Below are 21,293 nucleotides of genomic sequence, written 5' to 3' on the forward strand. Positions count from 1 at the left end.
TCGTCTTGCATTATTCTCTGTGATTTCCCAGGGACCTCCGCCCAGGCATCCCGGCGACCACCATCATGTTAGCAAAAAAAAATCAGGTCTTGTCCTATCATCTGGTGAATGATAATGGCCAGTTAAGTGATCATTTTGTTCATATTAAAGGGATAGTTAGAGATTTTGGCAATGAAGCCCTTTATCTACTTCCCCAGAGTCGGATGAACAGCTACTGTTAGCATGCTAACTTTTCCAGTAGGCTAGTTAGCATTGCCTCATGAAACTACCTCTAACTTCCTTCATACTGGCCACAGAAACATAAAAATGGTAACCACTATGGTATTATGTTGCAGCTAGTGATAAAAAAAATAATTTTTTCTAGAAAATAAAAATGTGCAGATCCCCAGCAGTACACCAGTTTGAAAACCCATTGCCTACAGTACACACACACTTGTCATTTACCTATGGGCCCATTGTAGAAACAATGAAATCTAATTGAATGCCTAGTCTCCATCATTATTATTACATTTACATTTTAGTCATTTAGCAGACGCTCTTATCCAGAGCGACTTACAGTTAGTGAGTGTATACATTTTTTATTTTTCATATACCAGACTCATAGTCTCATCCCCCATCTTCAGCCAAGTCTGCAAAGACACCAAACACACCCCTGGTGAGGTCATAGAAAGTGTGCACGAACACACACACAAAAACTGTAATTCCAATTGATCATTAGCCTTTCTAGTGACTAGTAAATGGTGTGTTAATGGCCTGTAAGTTGGTTATCATGGCCTGTGTCTCCTCCACTCTTCTCCCCTGGGAAGAAAAAGGCTTCTTCTCTTCACTCGGTCCTACTCCCTGCATGGGCTAGGCCGATACACATCATGGTAGTTAGTTGTATCTTTGATAATACTAGGCCTACACCTACAGCACCCGATGTCATAGGAAGGCCAAAAATATCATCAAGGACATCAACCACCCGAGCCACTGCCTGTTCACCCCGCTATCACCCAGAAGGCGAGGTCAGTACAGGTGCATCAAAGCTGGGACCGAGAGAATGACAAACAGCTTGTATCTCAAGGCCATCAGACTGTTAAATAGCCATCACTAGCACATTAGAGGCTGCTGCTGCCTATTGAAATCACTGGCCACTTTAAGAAATGGAACACTAGTCACTTTAATAATGTTTACATATCTTGCACTACTCATCTCATAGGTATATACTGTATTCTATAATATTCTACTGTATCTTAGTCCATGCCGCTCTGTCATTGCTTGTCCATATATGTATACATTCTTAAATTCCATTCCTTACTAGATGTGTGTATTGGGTATATGTTGTGAAATGGTTAGATATTACTTGTTAGATATTACTGCACTGTCGGAGCTAGAAGCACAAGCATTTCGCTACACCCGTAATAACATCTGCTAAACACGTGTATGTGACAAATAACATTTGATTTGATGTGGTCTCAGATAATCATTAATAATCAGAGAACTGTCTAAGATGCGCAGTGGGTAAACATCATTGCCCACAGCTGCTACAACCCTAACATAGCCTACTTCCTAAAACTATTGTCTAGTATTAACCTAGCTAACTAGTACACTTCCACCATCAACATTTAGTTAGCTGTAAATAGAAGGCTCTGGCCAATCAATACCTAGCTATCTAGCTAGTAGTTTTGCTTCCTTACAAATTTGCTAGGCTACCATAGCCAACAGCTGAAAAAAACCTCTCGAGTCATTTAAATTTTTTTAAATATATATATATATAATTTCGGTGGTTATATTCCGATCATATAAGGAAAATAAGAGGAAAATTAAGAGGTTTTACAGACACACCCTTTGTTTGGTTTTCTAGACGAAGACGTCAAAATAAAAGACCGCGCGGCACACTTTTACAATATTTTACACGAGCTACTTGGGAAAGCTATTAGCTAGTTCTTTACTTTTACACTACTTTTGTTTTCCATATCACGGTCTCAATCTGTATTTGCTATTTCACAATAGACTGTGGCTTTCTCTTTTCAAGTTAGCTATGAAATGCACATCCAGTGGGATGAATCTGCGGAACTGACGCCTTGCGGGACATGTTTCCAGACGATCTGCTGGAAAGGTGGAACACTTCCTTTGTTGCTTCCGCTGCTTTTTTTTGCGTGTTTCTTATTAGCATCACGGCAGCAGCATTAGCGTCCCTGGTTTCCTGGTTTTGCCTTCAAAATAAAAGTCTGCTGTAAAACTCCACGCATACATTTACATTACATTTACATTTTAGTCATTTAGCAGACGCTCTTATCCAGAGCGACTTACAGGAGCAATTAGGGTTAAGTGCCTTGCTCAAGGGCACAACGACAGATTTTTCACCTAGTCGGCTCGGGGATTAGAACCAGCGACCTTTCGGTTACTGGCACAACATTCTTAACCACTAAGCTACCTGCCGCCCCCATACGATAAGAAATCAATCATTTTTGTAGCTTTGCGAAGTGCATCATTTAAAAATGATGTTACAAAATTATAACTACACCTGTGAAAAATCTAAACTAAAGAGAATAACTACTTTATATAAGATAAATAATGTTATAAGGTGGAGCACATTGAGAAATGTTTGGAGCTTAAAGGAAAACGCAACCCAAAATGATTTCTGTGATGATTTCTGTATTTAATAATATTCTACAGACCTAGCACTAGAGTCTATATGTGGTCTATTGCATTGGGAGCAATGGAGTGGGTGGAGTAGAAAGTGTTGCTGGGCATATAGACCTCAGTCTATATGAAAGAACACCCATGAGTCCCCTTTGAAAGAACACCATATATAGATTCTACAGACCCTACTGAGTGATCCCCACCCCACTTTCACATTGGCATAAATAATAGTTTTTCCTGTACTGTGCTGTATTTGAACCATATAGTGTTCAGGCACCCCATTTTAAGCTGTTGGACCACAGTAAAAGTCCAGCAACACTCCGTATTATTCAGAGCCCCATGAAATGACACTCTAGATCCAAACTGTTACAGACCTATATCCATCCTGCCCTGCCTTTCGAAAGTATTTGAAAGCCAAGTTAACAAACAGATCACCGACCATTTCGAATCCCACCGTACCTTCTCCGCTATGCAATCCGGTTTCCGAGCTGGTCATGGGTGCATTTCAGCCACGCTCAAGGTCCTAAACGATATTATAACCGCGATCGATAATAGACAGTACTGTGCAGCCGTCTTCATCGACCTGGCCAAGGCTTTCGACTCTGTCAACCACCGCATTCTTATTGGCAGACTAAATAGCCTTGGTTTCTCAAATGACTGCCTCGCCTGGTTCACCAACTACTTCTCAGATAGAGTTCAATGTGTCAAATCGGAGGGCCTGTTGTCTGGACCTATGGCAGTCTCTATGGGGGTGCCACAGGGTTCAATTATTGGCCCGACTCTTTTCTCCGTGTATATTAATGATGTCGCTCTTGCTGCTGGTGACTCTCAGATCCACCTCTACGCAGACGACATCATTTTGTATATATCTGGCCCTTCATTGGACACTGTGTTAACAAACCTCCAAACGAGCTTCAATGCCATACAACACTCCTTCAGTAGCCTCCAACTGCTCTTAAACACTAGTAAAACTAAATGCATGCTCTTCAATCGAACGCTGCTGGCACCCGCCCACCCGACTAGAATCACTACTCTCGACGGGTCTGACCTAGAGTATGTGGACAACTACAAATACCTAGGTGTCTGGTTAGACTGTAAACTTTCCTTCCAGACTCACATTAAGAATCTCCAATCCAAAGTTAAATCTAGAATCGGCTTCCTATTTCGCAACAAAGCCTCCTTCACTCATGCGTCCAAACATGCCCTCGTAAAACTGACTCTCCTACCGATCCTTGACTTCGGCGATGTCATTTACAAAATAGCCTCCAACACTCTACTCAGCAAATTGGATGTAGTCTATCACAGTGCCATCAGTTTTGTCTCCAAAGCCCCATACACTACCCACCACTGTGACCTGTACGCTCTTGTTGGCTGGTCCTCACTACATGTTCGTCGTCAAACCCACTGGCTCCAGGCCATCTATAAATCACTGCTAGGCAAATCCCCGCCTTATCTTAGCTCATTGGTCACCATAGCAGCACCCACCCGTAGTCTGCGCTCCAGCAGGTATATCTCACTGGTCATTCCCAAAGCCAACACCTCCTTTGGCCGCCTTTCCTTCCAGTTCTCTGCTGCCAATGACTGGAACGAATTGCAAAAATCTCTGAAGCTGGAGACTCTTATCTCCCTCACTAACTTTAAGCATCAGTTGTCAGAGCACCTTACCGATCACTGCACCTGTACACAGCCCATCTGAAATTAGCCCACCCAACTACCTCATCCCTATATTGTTATTTATTTTGCTCTTTTGCACCACAGTATCTCTATTTGCACATAATCTCTTGCACATCTAGCATTCCAGTGTTAATACTAATTGTAATTATTTTGCACTATAGCCTATTTATTGTCTTACCTCCATAACTTGCTACATTTGCACACACTGTATATATATTTTCTGTTGTATTTTTGACTTTATGTTTTTTTACCCCATATGTAACTCTGTGTTGTTGTTTTTATCGCACTACTATGCTTTATCTTGGCCAGGTCGCAGTTGTTCATGAGAACTTCTTCTCAACTGGCTTACCTGGTTAAATAAAGGTGAAATAAATAAAATAAAAATATAGTCCCCACCTCACATTTACATCAGCACGAATAATCGTTTTTTTCTTTGTAAGACAATATGTAATGACTTTACAGTAATTTGCATTGGGGGCATTTATTTGACCTTGGAACATGTTTTAAAACCCAAATATGAACAAATATGAATCATTGTTAATGCTTAGATAAATCATTTTTCATACATCATGAATAAATACAGGTTAATTACACTTTTCTACTATTACGTGGGAGACTTTTATTTAGAAAATGTCCGTGACCCGGAAGTACTTTTTTAGTGTTGCTGATGAGACGCTGATCTGTTTCTGCTTGGAGATTGGGGAGTATGCGAGATGTGCAAGAGGGTAGCAAGAGAAATGGAGTTGAATTAAAGTAACGGACGGACTTTGACACAAAGGGAGGGGTACTTCAGATCCAAGGATATCTAACTAAACGCAAGAGACGGGGAGAAACCACGATTAGTTCAAAATATTTAAATTCAAAGCCAACGCACTTGAAATGAAGCTATTAAAACCAAGTTGGGTCAGTCACAATGGTAAGCATTTGAATCGCGGTTGTGCTGGAATGAATAATAATAGTTGACCGAATCTTGACCCAAGCCAAGTTGCGCTTCTGTTGTTGTTTGGGGGGGTTAGCTAGCTGACGTTACACATTCCTGCAAAGCACAATGCTCTCTTGAATGAGCCATGCGCTAAGATGCTAACAATAGCTAGGTAGTCATATGCTTTTATTTGTTAAGGTTAGCTAGTAAGCATATTCCACAAAGCAGTAAGTAGATGGCAGTTGTTGCAAAACACCCCAATGCAGGCTGCAGAATTCATTTTAGACCGTGTCTACAGCTGGGGTGTATTTATTACCCCGATTCTGTTGCAAAACGTTTCGTCTGTTGCAAAACGTTTCGTCTGTTGCAAAACGTTTCGTCTGTTGCAAAACGTTTCGTAACAGGAACAGTTTACTCCAGACGCTCTTCAATGTGCAACAGAATCTGCATAATGATTACCCCCCTGGTGTTCTGAATCTGGCATTTTAGCTAGCTACAGCGTTTTGGTGACATGCTTGTTAATACGATTTAAATCACGTCTGCTTCGCAGGGAAACCAATATTTTCTGTTGACATCCATCCTGATGGAACAAAGTTTGCCACGGGTGGTCAGGGTAAGGTGCTTCATTACTAAGCATGATAGCGATAACGGTATAACTGTTAGGGTTACATTAAAACAATACACCTCACTAAACAGTACAAGCATAAAGTACAGTTTGAGCATTTTCTCAAGCATACAATAATAATCATTCCACTATGCAGTATATATATATTTTTTACACTTTAAATGAGATCAGTTGAATGGTACTGAGTTCTGTTTGGGTGCCATGTGTTGCAGGAGAGGACTCTGGGAAGGTTGTCATATGGAACATGGCCCCAGTGCTCCGAGAGGAGGATGAGAAGAAGGAGAACATCCCCAAGATGCTTTGCCAGATGGACAATCACTTAGGTGCTTATTTTCTCGCTGATGTTTGGTGTCTGCTGCTCAGATCTGACTGACATTAGAGAGACGAACCATATGCCTGCGTGTTTTGAATCTGACAAAAAAAAATCTGCATACAAGAGGTGCTGTGGGGTGAAGTTTCCCATCTCCCAATCCTAACCTTAACCCATTAGTGGGGGGAATGCAAAAACTGTCTCAAGATCAGTGTCTAGGGGCAAATTCACTCTACACCAGAAGCGGTGGATCACTTCTGTGTGAACTAAAACAGGTGTTGTGTTTTTATTTTTTAGCCTGTGTGAACTGTGTTCGCTGGTCAAACAACGGGCTTTACCTGGCCTCCGGAGGAGATGACAAGCTGGTCATGGTGTGGAAGAGAGCTGCGTACGTAACACCCCCCCCCCCCCCCTAAACACATGCTGTGTTTGGTTGACATTTTCCTGTAATATTGTGGCATTGCAAATCACCATGTAAGTCACACGTGTCAAACTCATTCCACGGAGGGCAGAGTGTCTGCAGGGTTTCACTCCTCCCTTGTACTTGTTTAATGAATTAAGGCACTAATTAGTAAGGAATTGAAAGGAAAAACCAAAAACCAGCAGTCACTAGGCCCTCCATGGAATGAGTTTGACACACCTGATGTAAGTGATCTTTGATTTTCTCTGTGTTCACTTGAACAGCTTCATTGGACCGAGTACTGTATTTGGGTCGAGCAGTAAATTGGCCAACGTGGAACAATGGCGCTGTGTGACTATACTGAGAAACCACACAGGGGGTAAGTTGCCTGCTCTATGTAAAGATGGTTAATTTGGTAAGATTTTTCTCTTGCCTGGTCACAGCTCAGATAATGCTCTACATTACATTGACAGTCGTTTGCCTGTGGGCACGTCCCGTCTGTGTTTTCAGATGTCATGGATGTGGCGTGGTCCCCTCACGACGTGTGGTTAGCCTCCTGCAGTGTGGACAACACCATTGTGATCTGGAATGCCCGCAAATTCCCAGGTGCGAGCCGAACGAGAACCACCATTAAAAAAAAAATGTTTTTGTGTGAGGTATTTCTCACACGGCCTTCCTCTTCCCTCCAGAGATAGTGGCGTCGCTGAAGGGCCACACAGGCCTGGTGAAGGGGCTGACGTGGGACCCTGTAGGGAAGTACATCGCCTCCCAGGCTGACGACCACAGCCTGAAGGTGTGGAGGACCATGGACTGGCAGCAGGAGACCAACATCACCAAGCCCTTCAACGAGGTGAGCTCCACTCCGCCAAGCTGACAACCTTCCACACAACACAGTTGGGGTGTATTCATCAGTGCAAACCGTAGTGAAACACTTTGCAACGGTAAACGTTTTGCAACCAAAAACGAGATGTGCACACAGGCACATGACTGTCAACATAACGGTTGCTGTTAATAATGGCTGATCCCTGGCCGTGACTCCACTTTCCGAGGTTGTCTTGGGGGGGGGGGGCGTGTGATATGGAAAAAAAACACATGTCCAATTCATTTACATTTACAATTCACACATGTATAGTATAATATATATATATATGTGTGTGTGTGTGTGTGTGTGTGTGTGTGTGTGTGTGTGTATAATACACACTATACATGTGTGAAATTGGACAAATGTAAGCACCCACATTATTATTATTATTATTATAAAAAATACTATTCGACATATTCAGGTACGTCTCTTCCCGTTTCGGCCTGTTTGCTTCTATTTAGTTCCTAGTGAGTTCACCCCAGCTGTCACTCTCCCTGGGGCCTCCCTTTTGTCTCAGGGTGTTTTGTCTCTTGATGTTTGTAATTTCTGTTGCCCCACTCATTGACCACTAACGCCCTGTTCTCTGTTCCTCTGTGTTGTTGACCAGTGCGGGGGGACCACCCACGTGCTGCGCCTCAGCTGGTCTCCCGACGGACAGTACCTGGTGTCGGCCCACGCTATGAACAACTCGGGGCCAACCGCTCAGATCATTGAGAGGGACGGCTGGAAGACCAACATGGACTTTGTGGGCCACCGCAAGGCTGTCACTGTTGTGGTGAGGGCCAGTGATCAATCAATCAAATGTAATTTATAAGGTCCTTTTTACATTAGCACTTGTCACAAAGTGCTTTACAGATACCCAGCTTAAAACCTACCTTAAAACCCCAAACAGCAAGCAATGCAGAGCAGAAGCACAGTGGCTAGGAAAAACTCCCTAGAAGTAAGGAACCTAGGAAGAAACCTGTAGAGGAACCAGGCTCAGAGGGGTGGCCAGAGGCAGTAACCTAGGAAGAAACCTAGAGAGGAACCAGGCTCAGAGGAGTGGCCAGAGGCAGTAACCCAGGAAGAAACCTAGAGAGGACCCAGGCTCAGAGGAGTGGCCAGAGGCAGGAACCTAGGAAGAAACCTAGAGAGGAACCAGGCTCAGAGGAGTGGCCAGAGGCAGTAACCCAGGAAGAAACCTAGAGAGGAACCAGGCTCAGAGGAGTGGCCAGAGGCAGGAACCTAGGAAGAAACCTAGAGAGGAACCAGGCTCAGAGGAGTGGCCAGAGGCAGTAACCCAGGAAGAAACCTAGAGAGGAACCAGGCTCAGAGGAGTGGCCAGAGGCAGTAACCTAGGAAGAAACCTAGAGAGGAACCAGGCTCAGAGTAGTGGCCAGAGGCAGTAACCCAGGAAGAAACCTAGAGAGGAACCAGGCTCAGAGGAGTGGCCAGAGGCAGTAACCCAGGAAGAAACCTAGAGAGGAACCAGGCTCAGAGGAGTGGCCAGAGGCAGTAACCTAGGAAGAAACCTAGAGAGGAACCAGGCTCAGAGGAGTGGCCAGAGGCTGTAACCTAGGAAGAAACCTAGAGAGGAACCAGGCTCAGAGTAGTGGCCAGAGGCAGTAACCCAGGAAGAAACCTAGAGAGGAACCAGACTCAGAGGAGTGGCCAGAGGCAGTAACCCAGGAAGAAACCTAGAGAGGAACCAGACTCAGAGGAGTGGCCAGAGGCAGTAACCCAGGAAGAAACCTAGAGAGGAACCAGACTCAGAGGAGTGGCCAATCCTGTTCTGTGGACTCTGAATGACATCAATGGATTCTTTTTTATTTTGGACTCCACCTGGAATCCCTTAGAAGATATGATTGATTTTGTATTTTTGTACATTGCCCTGAGAACTAGTCAGCTTACATGTTTGGCTTTCTGGTAAACACTCTTATTCTTGTAAGGGTGATAGTGGATGCACATTGAATAGGAATCTGAGTAATACAACTACTGCTTTATGTGCAAAACACTTTCCAAAGCATGTTGTCACAGCAACATGCGATTATTAACCAAGTTTGGAGGGTGATAGTTCCACAATCATGCAGACACTGACATACGTTTAGAGGGTAGAATTGGGATGGCATTTCAGCTCTAGAATCCCTCAGTCTCCCAATCACCTCACTCTGCTAATCTCTCTCTCTCACTCACCTTCTGCAGAAATTCAACCCCAAAATATTCAAAAAGAAACAGAGGAATGGGAGTTCTCCCAAACCCAGCTGTCCCTACTGCTGCTGTGCTGTGGGAAGCAAAGACCGCTCCCTCTCCGTTTGGGTAAGTACCGTCTGTCTGTGTCATAGACATTAAAACCAGTAGATAGTGATAGCGCTGACGTCATCCACGTATTCCTGTGGAAAACTCCCGATGGCGCATGGAGACGGAAGTATTTGAATTTGAAGGGGTCCATATTGCTGAATGGGGCTGAATAGCACCAAAAAATAAGGATCATGGTTGCCATAACTAGCAAAGGATCATGGTCGATGTAGTCATTTTCATCCTGCCTGAGAGAGTCAACCGGGAGCCTCCTCGTAACCTGCCGGCCCGTGATTGGTCTGTGTCAGTACGTGGTCCTGTGCGATGACAAATGTAGTAGTCTGAATGGATCGCTATTTAATTAAATATCTTGATACGTAGCGAACTTTAAAATAATTCACAGTGGGGATCGAACTTGATCATAATCAATTAATTTTAGAGGCCAAAACGAGCGTCAATTTTTTTTCCTGTTTGGCCGTTCTTGCGATCATAATTTACGTAGGCTTTCTAGGGCAGACCAGACAGCTAGGTTGCTACGCAGTAGCCGACCAGCAGCGCTTGTGACTTCACGCTCCTGACCGGACACTGGGGGCCTGGTCTGTGGACAGGATCTTTGTTTATCCTCTATACCTCATTCAAACTGACATATCCCCTAGCAAAAAATCGTTTTTTCCTGTTTTTTGTTGTCTTGATTGTTTAATTGCATCCAATCTGTTCACACATTTTAGACAGATAATGAGACACACCCTCTATCAATGTGTCTTGACAGCTGTATGTGTACATATGGAGGTCTCTGTAGAATCCCCAACAACATATTTATAATAAACTGTACCAACTCAGTTTTGTGTGTGTTTGTGGGCGTACCTCTCCGTTTCCAGCTGACGTCTCTGAAGCGCCCTCTAGTGGTCATCCACGACCTGTTTGATAAATCCATCATGGACATCTCATGGTGAGAGCCACCTCCTCCCACCACCTTCCCCCCTCACTGAATTAATCTACTTTGACATATAATACATGTTTTTAGAGACCGATAGTTTCTTAGCCTGGGTTCCAGTCTGTTTCTTAGCCTGGGCGCCAGTAAGTTTCTAAGCCTGGGCTCCAGTCTGTTTCTGCTCGCGTGCCAACTCCTTGTGGAATTGTCAAGCCAATGGAGTAGGCAAGAGCCAAACAGAACTGGGACCAGGCTAGCAGTTTGATGATATTAGTTTTCTCAAAAGTGTATAGAGATACGTGTGCTGTTAGTTACAGTGTGCGGTGGCGTTTTGCTCCCTGCTCCACTTAGGACCTTGAATGGGCTGGGTATCTTGGTGTGCTCCATGGACGGCACAGTGGCGTACCTCAACTTCTCTCAGGACGAGCTCGGGGACCCCCTCAACGAGGATGAGAAGGTCAGCCAACTGCTCATGTCCTTTGACGTGACCCCACCAGTGTTGGAGTCAATTCCATAACTTCAATTCCAATTCAATTCCCTCTCTCTGTACATTCTCTGTAAATATAAAGTTTCCCCAAAAAAAACTTTGCAGCGAAGGTAGCGCTTTAGTTTCCCCCATAAGCTTTGCAGCGAAGGTGGCATTTATATTTCTCACAACAATCCAGAACACTTGTAGAACAACCAAGTGCTTAGTTTAGCAAATTTCAGTTCACATATATATTTTCTCTCCCTGCTGTGGCACTGGGCCCGTCAAGTGTCACTTTAGCTTTCAAGAGACTCCCTCCAGGTCCAGAAGGTGTTTGTCTAGTGGACTAGGAGAGGCTCTTCTAGCTAGCTAACACTTATCCATCCGTCTCCCTCCTCCATCCAGAATGCCATCCACCAGAACATCTATGGGAAGAGCCTGGCCATCACCACCGAGGCACAGCTCTCCACCACCATCATTGAGAACCCGGAGATGCTCAAGTACCAGCAGGAGAGGCAGCGTGCGGAGCAGGCCAACCACAGGATGGCCCACGAGGCCCAGGCCCACAAACTCACCAGCGTGGTCAACGGAGAGTCCCTGGAGGACATCCGCAAGGTAGGACGGGCCAGCTAGTTTACCCAAGGTACAGATCTGGGATCCGTTTTCCCTCCCACAATCCTAACCAAAAGTGGGGAATCTGCAAAACTGACCCAAGATCAACATCTAGGCCAGGGGTGACATCTGCAAGGTAGGACGGTACCAGGGTTGGGGTCAATTCCATTTCAATTCCAGACAATTCAAGAAGTACACTGAAATTCCAATTATTTTCAATGCTTTTAATGAGGGACATTTGGAATTGGAATTTGGTTTACATTTCGGAATTGACTGAAATTGAAATGGAATTGACCCCAACCCTGATAAGTTCAGATCTAGGATCAGCTTACCCTCCCCCAATCCTAACATTACCCATTAGTGGAGAATCTGCTAAATGGACCCAAGATCAGCATCTAGGGGCAACTTCACCCTACTCCGCACGGCAACAATGCACCCCAGCCAGGAAGCCCTACCTCAGAGCAAGACCAGTACAGCACTACAGTCTGATTAACACTATAAAGCCTAACCCAGCCAAGTCTGATCAACACTATAAAGCCTAACCCAGCCAAGTCTGATCAACACTATAAAGCCTAACCCAGCCAAGTCTGATCAACACTATAAAGCCTAACCCAGCTAAGACTGATTAACACTATAAAGCCTAACCCAGCCAAGTCTGATCAACACTATAAAGCCTAACCCAGCCAAGTCTGATCAACACTATAAAGCCTAACCCAGCTAAGACTGATTAACACTATAAAGCCTAACCCAGCCAAGTCTGATCAACACTATAAAGCCTAACCCAGCCAAGTCTGATCAACACTATAAAGCCTAACCCAGCCATGTCTGATCAACACTATAAAGCCTAACCCAGCTAAGACTGATTAACACTATAAAGCCTAACCCAGCCAAGTCTGATCAACACTATAAAGCCTAACCCAGCCAAGTCTGATCAACACTATAAAGCCTAACCCAGCTAAGACTGATTAACACTATAAAGCCTAACCCAGCCAAGTCTGATCAACACTATAAAGCCTAACCCAGCCAAGTCTGATCAACACTATAAAGCCTAACCCAGCCATGTCTGATCAACACTATAAAGCCTAACCCAGCTAAGACTGATTAACACTATAAAGCCTAACCCAGCTAAGACTGATCAACACTATAAAGCCTAACCCAGCTAAGACTGATCAACACTATAAAGCCTAACCCAGCTAAGACTGATCAACACTATAAAGCCTAACCCAGCTAAGACTGATCAACACTATAAAGCCTAACCCAGCTAAGTCTGATCAACACTATAAAGCCTAACCCAGCCATGTCTGATCAACACTATAAAGCCTAACCCAGCCAAGTCTGATTAACACTATAAAGCCTAACCCAGCTAAGACTGATCAACACTATAAAGCCTAACCCAGCTAAGACTGATTAACACTATAAAGCCTAACCCAGCTAAGACTGATCAACACTATAAAGCCTAACCCAGCTAAGACTGATTAACACTATAAAGCCTAACCCAGCCAAGTCTGATTAACACTATAAAGCCTAACCCAGCCAAGTCTGATTAACACTATAAAGCCTAACCCAGCTAAGACTAATTAACACTATAAAGCCTAACCCAGCCAAGCAGAACCAAGCTGTACAGGGCTGGCCGGGTTATGCATCTAACGTAGTTGCTGGAATGGAAAAATTATGTGAAAATAAAATATCCAAGCCAGAACAGTATGGTTCCGGTCAGTCATCTAATGTGAGTCAGAAACACATGCCCAGCCCAGTACATCTGTCATTCAGTCCTCCATTTTGCAGGTGTTCGGTTCTCTCCACTGTTTGATTTACGATGACATTATTGTATTTAGTAATTTCCCTACATTTTGACATTGGCTTCATTGAGGGGATGTAATGAAATGATGGGCATATAGGAAATCAATGAACATATCGATATGGATAACGTAAACCAGAACACCAATGCATAACATTGACCCACAGCTCCCTGTATGGTTGTGTCTAGGGTGCAACTTTCCCAAAATTCCCCGGTTTTACAGAAATCCTGGTTGAAAGATTCCTGGAATTACGAGGGAATAAAGAGGAAATCCTCTATTCAAAATGTCAGGAAAACCAGGGACTTTTGCAACCCTAGTTCTGTCTTTATTTTGTTTTGCCACCTTTGTCCTTGCATAGTCTCGACAGACCTTCTCTCCCTAAAAGGCAGATATCAGGGCCCGTATTCGTTAAAGGGATATTCCAGCGATTTGACAAATTTAGATATTTTAGTTTCCTTACTTTGAAAGCGGTCTATGGACAAGGATTAGCAACATTTGCATTTCGGGATCAATTTCCCATGTAAGTCAATCTCTCCCGCTTAGCATGTATCAAATGTCATGCTGAACTGTCCCTTTAAACATCTCAGATGTTTATATAATCTGTCCATATAATCGTATTCATTGCGATCTAAAAGGCTAAACTGATCCTAAATCAGCACTCCTACATTTTGTCTGAAGGAACCTTAAAATCTGAATGAAAACGGTTCTCATTGTTAACAAGACAAATGGACGTTGAGATGAGTTGGTATTATGTTGTCATGTATTCTGTGGCCTTGCACATGTCTTAGTGGTCTTGAATGGTCTCTGTCGTTACCTTGGATATTTCTTTTCTTCTATTAGAACCTGTTGAAGAAACAGGTTGAGACAAGGACTGCAGACGGCAGGAGAAGGATCACTCCTCTCTGCATCGCCCAGCTCGACACAGGGTAACACACACCTTTCCATCTATTCTAGTCCAGCCAATACAATGGGCCCTTCCGCCGATTTCTTCCTCCACCAGCTGTCAAACAGAGCAGTTACACTGTAGAACTCCATTTGGAAGACCGCTTCATTCTATTTTGGTTGTTTTGGTTTTAATATATGTTTATTTGGGGATTCATTTTTTCTCCAATGTTAAAAACATGCGAATACATTGTCAAGCCAAATCACATACAATTTCATACATTTGTTACGTTCACCAGCTAGAAAACCAAATGTCTCTCGAACAGAAGGGGGAACTAACAAAGATCAAACAAAACAGGTGGGGTTTTAGGAGGGGTTCTGAAAGACACTCATGGGGGTGTCCACTGAAACCTAAAAAACACCCACCACGAGCGCCCACGAAGAGGCAAACAAAAGAAAAACCCACACCAAACTTAGGCAGGAAGCAAACCAAAAAGGTGGAGGAAAACAAAATCAGACCAAGGAATGTTTTTCTAGAAATCAAATGGGGGAGAGCCAACTTAAAGGTGTTTACCCTCCGCATCTTTCGAGAGAACTGGAGTGCTGGGCCAGCCACTCTTAAATAGCACCTTGGCCAGCACAGGTGAAACACCTTCCCACTAACGAGATGGAAACCAGCACAGGTGTAACCCATACTGACTAACGAGGTTACACCAATCGTCGCGCTAACGAGCTATACCTTCCCCTTTAAGACAACAAATATATCCTATATTTTTGTTAGACAACAGAAAACAATGTTAATTTCACAACGTAATCAACTTAAATGTGTCGCTACTTATAATGCGTCGCATCCTCCAATATAAACTGGCTGTCAACAATTAAATACAAGACAAAAACAGCCACATTTGTTTGTATAATTTTTTTTACTGTTTGCTAACATTCACAAGTTTTGAGAAACGGGTCAAATAAAACTCATCCACCTGGAACGTGCGCAACCAAAACAATATGGCAAAAATACAACCGGTGCAGACATTACAGTGAAATGCTTACTTACAGCCCTTAACCAACAGTGCATTTATTTTTAACAAAAAAAGTAAAAATAAAATAACAACAAAAAAAGTGTTGAGAAAAAAAAGAGCAGAAGTAAAATAAAGTAACAGTAGGGAGGCTATATATACAGGGGGGTACCGTTGCAGAGTCAATGTGCGGGGGCACCGGCTAGTTGAGGTAGTTGAGGTAATATGTACATGTGGGTAGAGTTAAAGTGACTATGCATAAATAATTAACAGAGTAGCAGCAGCGTAAAAAGGATGGGGTGGGGGGGCAGTGCAAATAGTCCGGGTAGCCATGATTAGCTGTTCAGGAGTCTTATGGCTTGGGGGTAGAAGCTGTTGAGAAGTCTTTTGGACCTAGACTTGGCACTCCGGTACCGCTTGCCGTGCGGTAGCAGAGAGAACAGTCTATGACTAGGGTGGCTGGAGTCTTTGACAATTTTGAGGGCCTTCCTCTGACACCGCCTTGGATAGAGGTCCTGGATGGCAGGAAGCTTGGCCCCAGTGATGTACTGGGCCGTACACACTACCCTCTGTAGTGCCTTGCGGTCGGAGGCCAAGCAGTTGCCATACCAGGCGGTGATGCAACCAGTCAGGATGCTCTCGATGGTGCAGCTGTAGAATTTTTTGAGGATCTGAGGACCCATGCCAAATCTTTTCAGTCTCCTGAGGGGGAATAGGCTTTGTCGTGCCCTCTTCACGACTGTCTTGGTGTGTTTGGACCATGATAGTTCGTTGGTGATGTGGACACCAAGGAACTTGAAGCTCTCAACCTGTTCCACTACAGCCCCGTCGATGAGAATGGGGGCGTGCTCAGTCCTCTTTTTTTTCCTGTAGTCCACAATCATCTCCTTTGTCTTGGTCACGTTGAGGGAGAGGTTGTTGTCCTGGCACCACACGGCCAGGTCTCTGACCTCCTCCCTATATGCTGTCTCATCGTTGTCGGTGATCAGGCCTACCACTGTTGTGTCGTCGGCAAACTTAATGATGGTGTTGGAGTCGTGCCTGGCCATGCAGTCATGGGTGAACAGAGAGTACAGGAGGGGACTGAGCACGCACCCCTGAGGGGCCCCCGTGTTGAGGATCAGTGTGGCAGATGTGTTGTTACCTACCCTTACCACCTTGGGGCGGCCCGTCAGGAAGTCCAGGATCCAGTTGCAGAGGGAGGTGTTTAGTCCCAGGATCCTTAGCTTAGTGATGAGCTTAGAGGGCACTATGGTGTTGAATGCTGAGCTGTAGTCAATGAATAGCATTCTCACGTAGGTGTTCCTCTTGTCCAGGTGGGAAAGGGCAGTGTGGAGTGCAATAGAGATTGTATCATCTGTGGATCTGTTGGGGTGGTATGCAAATTGGAGTGGGTCTAGGGTTTCTGGGATAATGCTGTTGATGTGAGCCATGACCAGCCTTTCAAAGCACTTCATGGCTACAGACGTCAGTGCTACGGGTCGGTAGTCATTTAGGCAGGTTATCTTAGAGTCCTTGGGCACGGGGACTATGTTGGTCTGCTTGAAACATGTTGGTATTACAGACTCAGTCAGGGACATGTTGAAAATATCAGTGAAGACACTTGCCAGTTGGTCAGCACATGCTCGGAGTACACGTCCTGGTAATCCGTCTGGCCCTGCGGCCTTGTGAATGTTGACCTGCTTAAAAGTCTTACTCACATTGGCTACGGAGAGCGTGATCACATAGTCATCCGGAACAGCTGGTGCTCTCATGCATGCTTCAGTGTTGCTTGCCTCGAAGCGAGCATAGAAGTGGTTTAGCTCGTCTGGTAGGCTTGTGTCACTGGGCAGCTCGCGGCTGTGCTTCCCTTTGTAGTCTGTAATAGTTTTCAAGCCCTGCCACATCCGACGAGCGTCAGAGCCAGTGTAGTACGATTCAATCTTAGTCCTGTATTGACTCTTTGCCTGTTTGATGGTTCGTCGGAGGTCATAGCGGGATTTCTTATAAGCGTCCGGGTTAGAGTCCCGTTCCTTGAAAGCGGCAGCTCTACCCTTTAGCTCAGTGCGGATGTTTCCTGTAATCCATGGCTTCTGGTTGGGGTATGTACAGTGGGGAAAAAAAGTATTTAGTCAGCCACCAATTGTGCAAGTTCTCCCACTTAAAAAGATGAGAGAGGCCTGTAATTTTCATCATAGGTACACGTCAACTATGACAGACAAAATGAGATTTTTTTTTCCAGAAAATCACATTGTAGGATTTTTTATGATTTTATTTGCAAATTATGGTGGAAAATAAGTATTTGGTCAATAACAAAAGTTTCTCAATACTTTGTTATATACCCTTTGTTGGCAATGACACAGGTCAAACGTTTTCTGTAAGTCTTCACAAGGTTTTCACACACTGTTGCTGGTATTTTGGCCCATTCCTCCATGCAGATCTCCTCTAGATCAGTGATGTTTTGGGGCTGTCACTGGGCAACACAGACTTTCAACTCCCTCCAAAGATTTTCTATGGGGTTGAGATCTGGAGACTGGCTAGGCCACTCCAGGACCTTGAAATGCTTATTACGAAGCCACTCCTTCGTTGCCCGGGCGGTGTGTTTGGGATCATTGTCATGCTGAAAGACCCAGCCACGTTTCATCGTCAATGCCCTTGCTGATGGAAGGAGGTTTTCACTCAAAATCTCACGATACATGGCCCCATTCATTCTTTCCTTTACACGGATCAGTCGTCCTGGTCCCTTTGCAGAAAAACAGCCCCAAAGCATGATGTTTCCACCCCCATGCTTCACAGTAGGTATGGTGTTCTTTGGATGCAACTCAGCATTCTTTGTCCTCCAAACACGAAGAGTTGAGTTTTTACCAAAAAGTTCTATTTTGGTTTCATCTGACCATATGACATTCTCCCAATCCTCTTCTGGATCATCCAAATGCACTCTAGTCAACTTCAGACGGGCCTGGACATGTACTGGCTTAAGCAGGGGGACACGTCTTGCACTGCAGGATTTGAGTCCCTGGCGGCGTAGTGTGTTACTGATGGTAGGCTTTGTTACTTTGGTCCCAGCTCTCTGCAGGTCATTCACTAGGTCCCCCCGTGTGGTTCTGGGATTTTTGCTCACCGTTCTTGTGATCATTTTGACCCCACGGGGTGAGATCTTGCGTGGAGCCCCAGATCGAGGGAGATTATCAGTGGTCTTGTATGTCTTCCATTTCCTAATAATTGCTCCCACAGTTGATTTCTTCAAACCAAGCTGCTTACCTATTGCAGATTCAGCCTTCCCAGCCTGGTGCAGGTCTACAATTTTGTTTCTGGTGTCCTTTGACAGCTCTTTGGTCTTGGCCAAAGTGGAGTTTGAAGTGTGACTGTTTGAGGTTGTGGTCAGGTGTCTTTTATACTGATAACAAGTTCAAACAGGTGCCATTAATACAGGTAACGAGTGGAGGACAGAGGAGCCTCTTAAATAAGAAGTTACAGGTCTGTGAGAGCCAGAAATCTTGCTTGTTTGTAGGTGACCAAATACTTATTTTCCACCATAATTTGCAAATAAATTCATTAAAAATCCTACAATGTGATTTTCTGGATTTTTTTTCCTCAAATTGTCTGTCATAGTTGACGTGTACCTATGATGAAAATTACAGGCCTCTCTCATCTTTTTAAGTTGGAGAACTTGCACAATTGGTGACTGACTAAATACTTTTTTTCCCCACTGTACGTACGGTCACTGTGGGGACGACATCATCGATGCACTTATTGATGAAGCCAGTGACTGATGTGGTGTACTCCTCAATGCTGTCTGAAGAATCCCGGAACATGTTCCAGTCTGTGCTAGCAAAACAGTCCTGTAGCTTAGCATCTGCGTCATCTGACCACTTTTTTATTAACCGAGTCACTGGTGCTTCCTGCTTTAGTTTTTGCTTATAAGCAGGAATCAGGAGGATAGAGTTATGGTCAGATTTGCCAAATGGAGGGCGAGGGAGAGCTTTGTATGCGTCTCTGTGTGTGGAGTAAAGGTGGTCTAGAGTTTTTTTTTCTCTGGTTGCACATTTAACATGCTGGTAGAAATTAGGTAGAACCGGTGTGGCGATGATGTAATCCAGTTTACAAATTTGTTTTCACTATAAGCTAAGGGCCTAAAAAGCGACCTTGTAAGAGTGTGCAAAGCTGTCATGAAGGCCAAGGGTGGCTACTTTGAAGAATCTCAAATATAAAATATATTTTGATTTGTTTAACACTTTTTTTTTTTGGTTACTACATGATTCCATATGTGTTATTTCATCGTTTTGATGTCTTCACTATTATTTTACAATGTAGAAAATAGTAAAAATTAAGAAAAACACTTGACTGAGTAGGTGTCCAAACTTTTGACCGGTACTGTACATCCACCTCCTTTTCGTTGAAAGGTGGAACAAGTCAGTTGTTCCGACCAAGATCAAACGCTGTTGAGGGTGGCCTCCTGTAGCTCAGTTGGTAGAGCATGGCGCTTGCAACGCCAGGGTTGTGGGTTCGATTCCCACGGGGGGCCAGTATGAAAAATGTATACACTCACTAACTTTAAGTTGCTCTGGATAAGAGCATCTGCTAAATGATTAAAATGTAAATAAATAAAAAATGAGGGTGTAGGATGGTCTGACTACAGAAAGTATTCAGACCCCTTGACTTTTTCCACATTTTGTTACGTTACAGCCTTATTCTAAAATGGATTAAATAGTTTTCCCCCCTCATCAATCTATACACAATACCCTATAACGACAAAGCAAAAACAGGTTTTTAGACATTTTTGCTAATTTATTAAAATTAAAAAACGGAAATAATATATTTACATAAGTATTCAGACCCTTTACTCACTACTTTGTTGAAGCACCTTTGGCAGCGATTACAGCCTCGAGTCTTCTTGTGTATGACTCTAAAAGCTTGGCACACCTGTATTCTCCCATTCTTCTCTGCAGATCCTCTCAAGCTCTGTTAGGTTGGATGGGGAGCGTTGCTGCCGGTCTCTCCAGCAATGTTCGATCAGTTTTAAGTCCGAGCTCTGGCTGGGCCACACAAGGACATTCAGAGACTTGTCCCAAAGCAACTTCTGCGTTGTCTTGGCTGTGTGCTTAGGGTCGTTGTCCTCCCCACATCATGATTATGCCACCACCATGCTTCACCGTAGGAGTGGCTTCGGGACAAGGTTGCCAGGTTTCCTCCAGATGTGACATTATGTGACGCTTTGCATTCAGGCCAAAGAGTTCAATCTTAGTTTCATCAGACCAGAGAATCTTGTTTCTCATGGTCTGATAGTCTTTAGGTGCCTTTTGGCAAACTCCAAGTGGGCTGTCATGTGCCTTTTACTGAGGAGTGGCTTCCATCTGGCCACTCTACCATAAAGGCCTGATTGGTGGAGTGCTGCAGAGATGGTTGTCCTTCTGCAAGGTTCTCCCATCTCCACAGAGGAACTCTAGAGCTCTGTCAGAGTGACCATCGGGTTCTTGGTCACCTCCCTGACCAAGGCCCTTCTCCCCCGATTGCTCAGTTTGGACTGGCGGCTAGCTCTAGGAAGAGTCTTGGTGGTTCCAAACTTCTTCCATTTAAGAATGATGGAGGCCACTGTGTTCTTGGCAATAGGCCACTAGGTTTGCCTCCGAAAAGACAAACTAAAAGAAAAACCCAGAACAACTTAAGATAGGGAGTAAAAAAAAACGGGAAACATAACAAATCAGGCTTCTTTCAAACTTAAAAGGTTGAGCTCAAAATCGCACCTCAGCTGACGTGAAGTGTAGCTCTCCTAACCATCTCTCATGTTCAACTGGAGCACTGGGCCACTCCTAAATATCCCCTGGGCTAACACTGGTGAAACACCTTCCGACTAACGAGATGGACAAGCCAGCACGGGTGTAACACATACTGACTAGCAAGGTGACACCAATCGGT

At 44.3% G+C, this 21,293-nt stretch overlaps 1 protein-coding gene across 1 annotated transcript in view; it reads left to right on the plus strand.

Moving 5' to 3' along the window:
* The first annotated feature begins 4,991 nt into the window (after positions 1–4,991).
* The window catches only part of hira (histone cell cycle regulator a), a 36,152-nt gene continuing 19,850 nt past the window's right edge, over positions 4,992–21,293 (plus strand). Inside the window, exons 1-13 of the mRNA XM_084200399.1 lie at positions 4,992–5,215; positions 5,772–5,834; positions 6,059–6,169; positions 6,454–6,544; positions 6,841–6,935; positions 7,067–7,162; positions 7,246–7,406; positions 8,026–8,193; positions 9,600–9,713; positions 10,571–10,641; positions 10,975–11,080; positions 11,495–11,704; positions 14,341–14,426. Of these exons, the coding sequence (XP_084056525.1) occupies positions 5,179–5,215; positions 5,772–5,834; positions 6,059–6,169; positions 6,454–6,544; positions 6,841–6,935; positions 7,067–7,162; positions 7,246–7,406; positions 8,026–8,193; positions 9,600–9,713; positions 10,571–10,641; positions 10,975–11,080; positions 11,495–11,704; positions 14,341–14,426 (1,409 nt within the window). The 5' untranslated portion in view covers positions 4,992–5,178. The remainder of the gene's footprint in view (positions 5,216–5,771; positions 5,835–6,058; positions 6,170–6,453; positions 6,545–6,840; positions 6,936–7,066; positions 7,163–7,245; positions 7,407–8,025; positions 8,194–9,599; positions 9,714–10,570; positions 10,642–10,974; positions 11,081–11,494; positions 11,705–14,340; positions 14,427–21,293) is intronic.

This window comes from Coregonus lavaretus, assembly GCF_964263955.1.
Source record: "Coregonus lavaretus genome assembly, contig: HAP1_SCAFFOLD_202, whole genome shotgun sequence".
NCBI lineage: Eukaryota > Metazoa > Chordata > Actinopteri > Salmoniformes > Salmonidae > Coregonus > Coregonus lavaretus.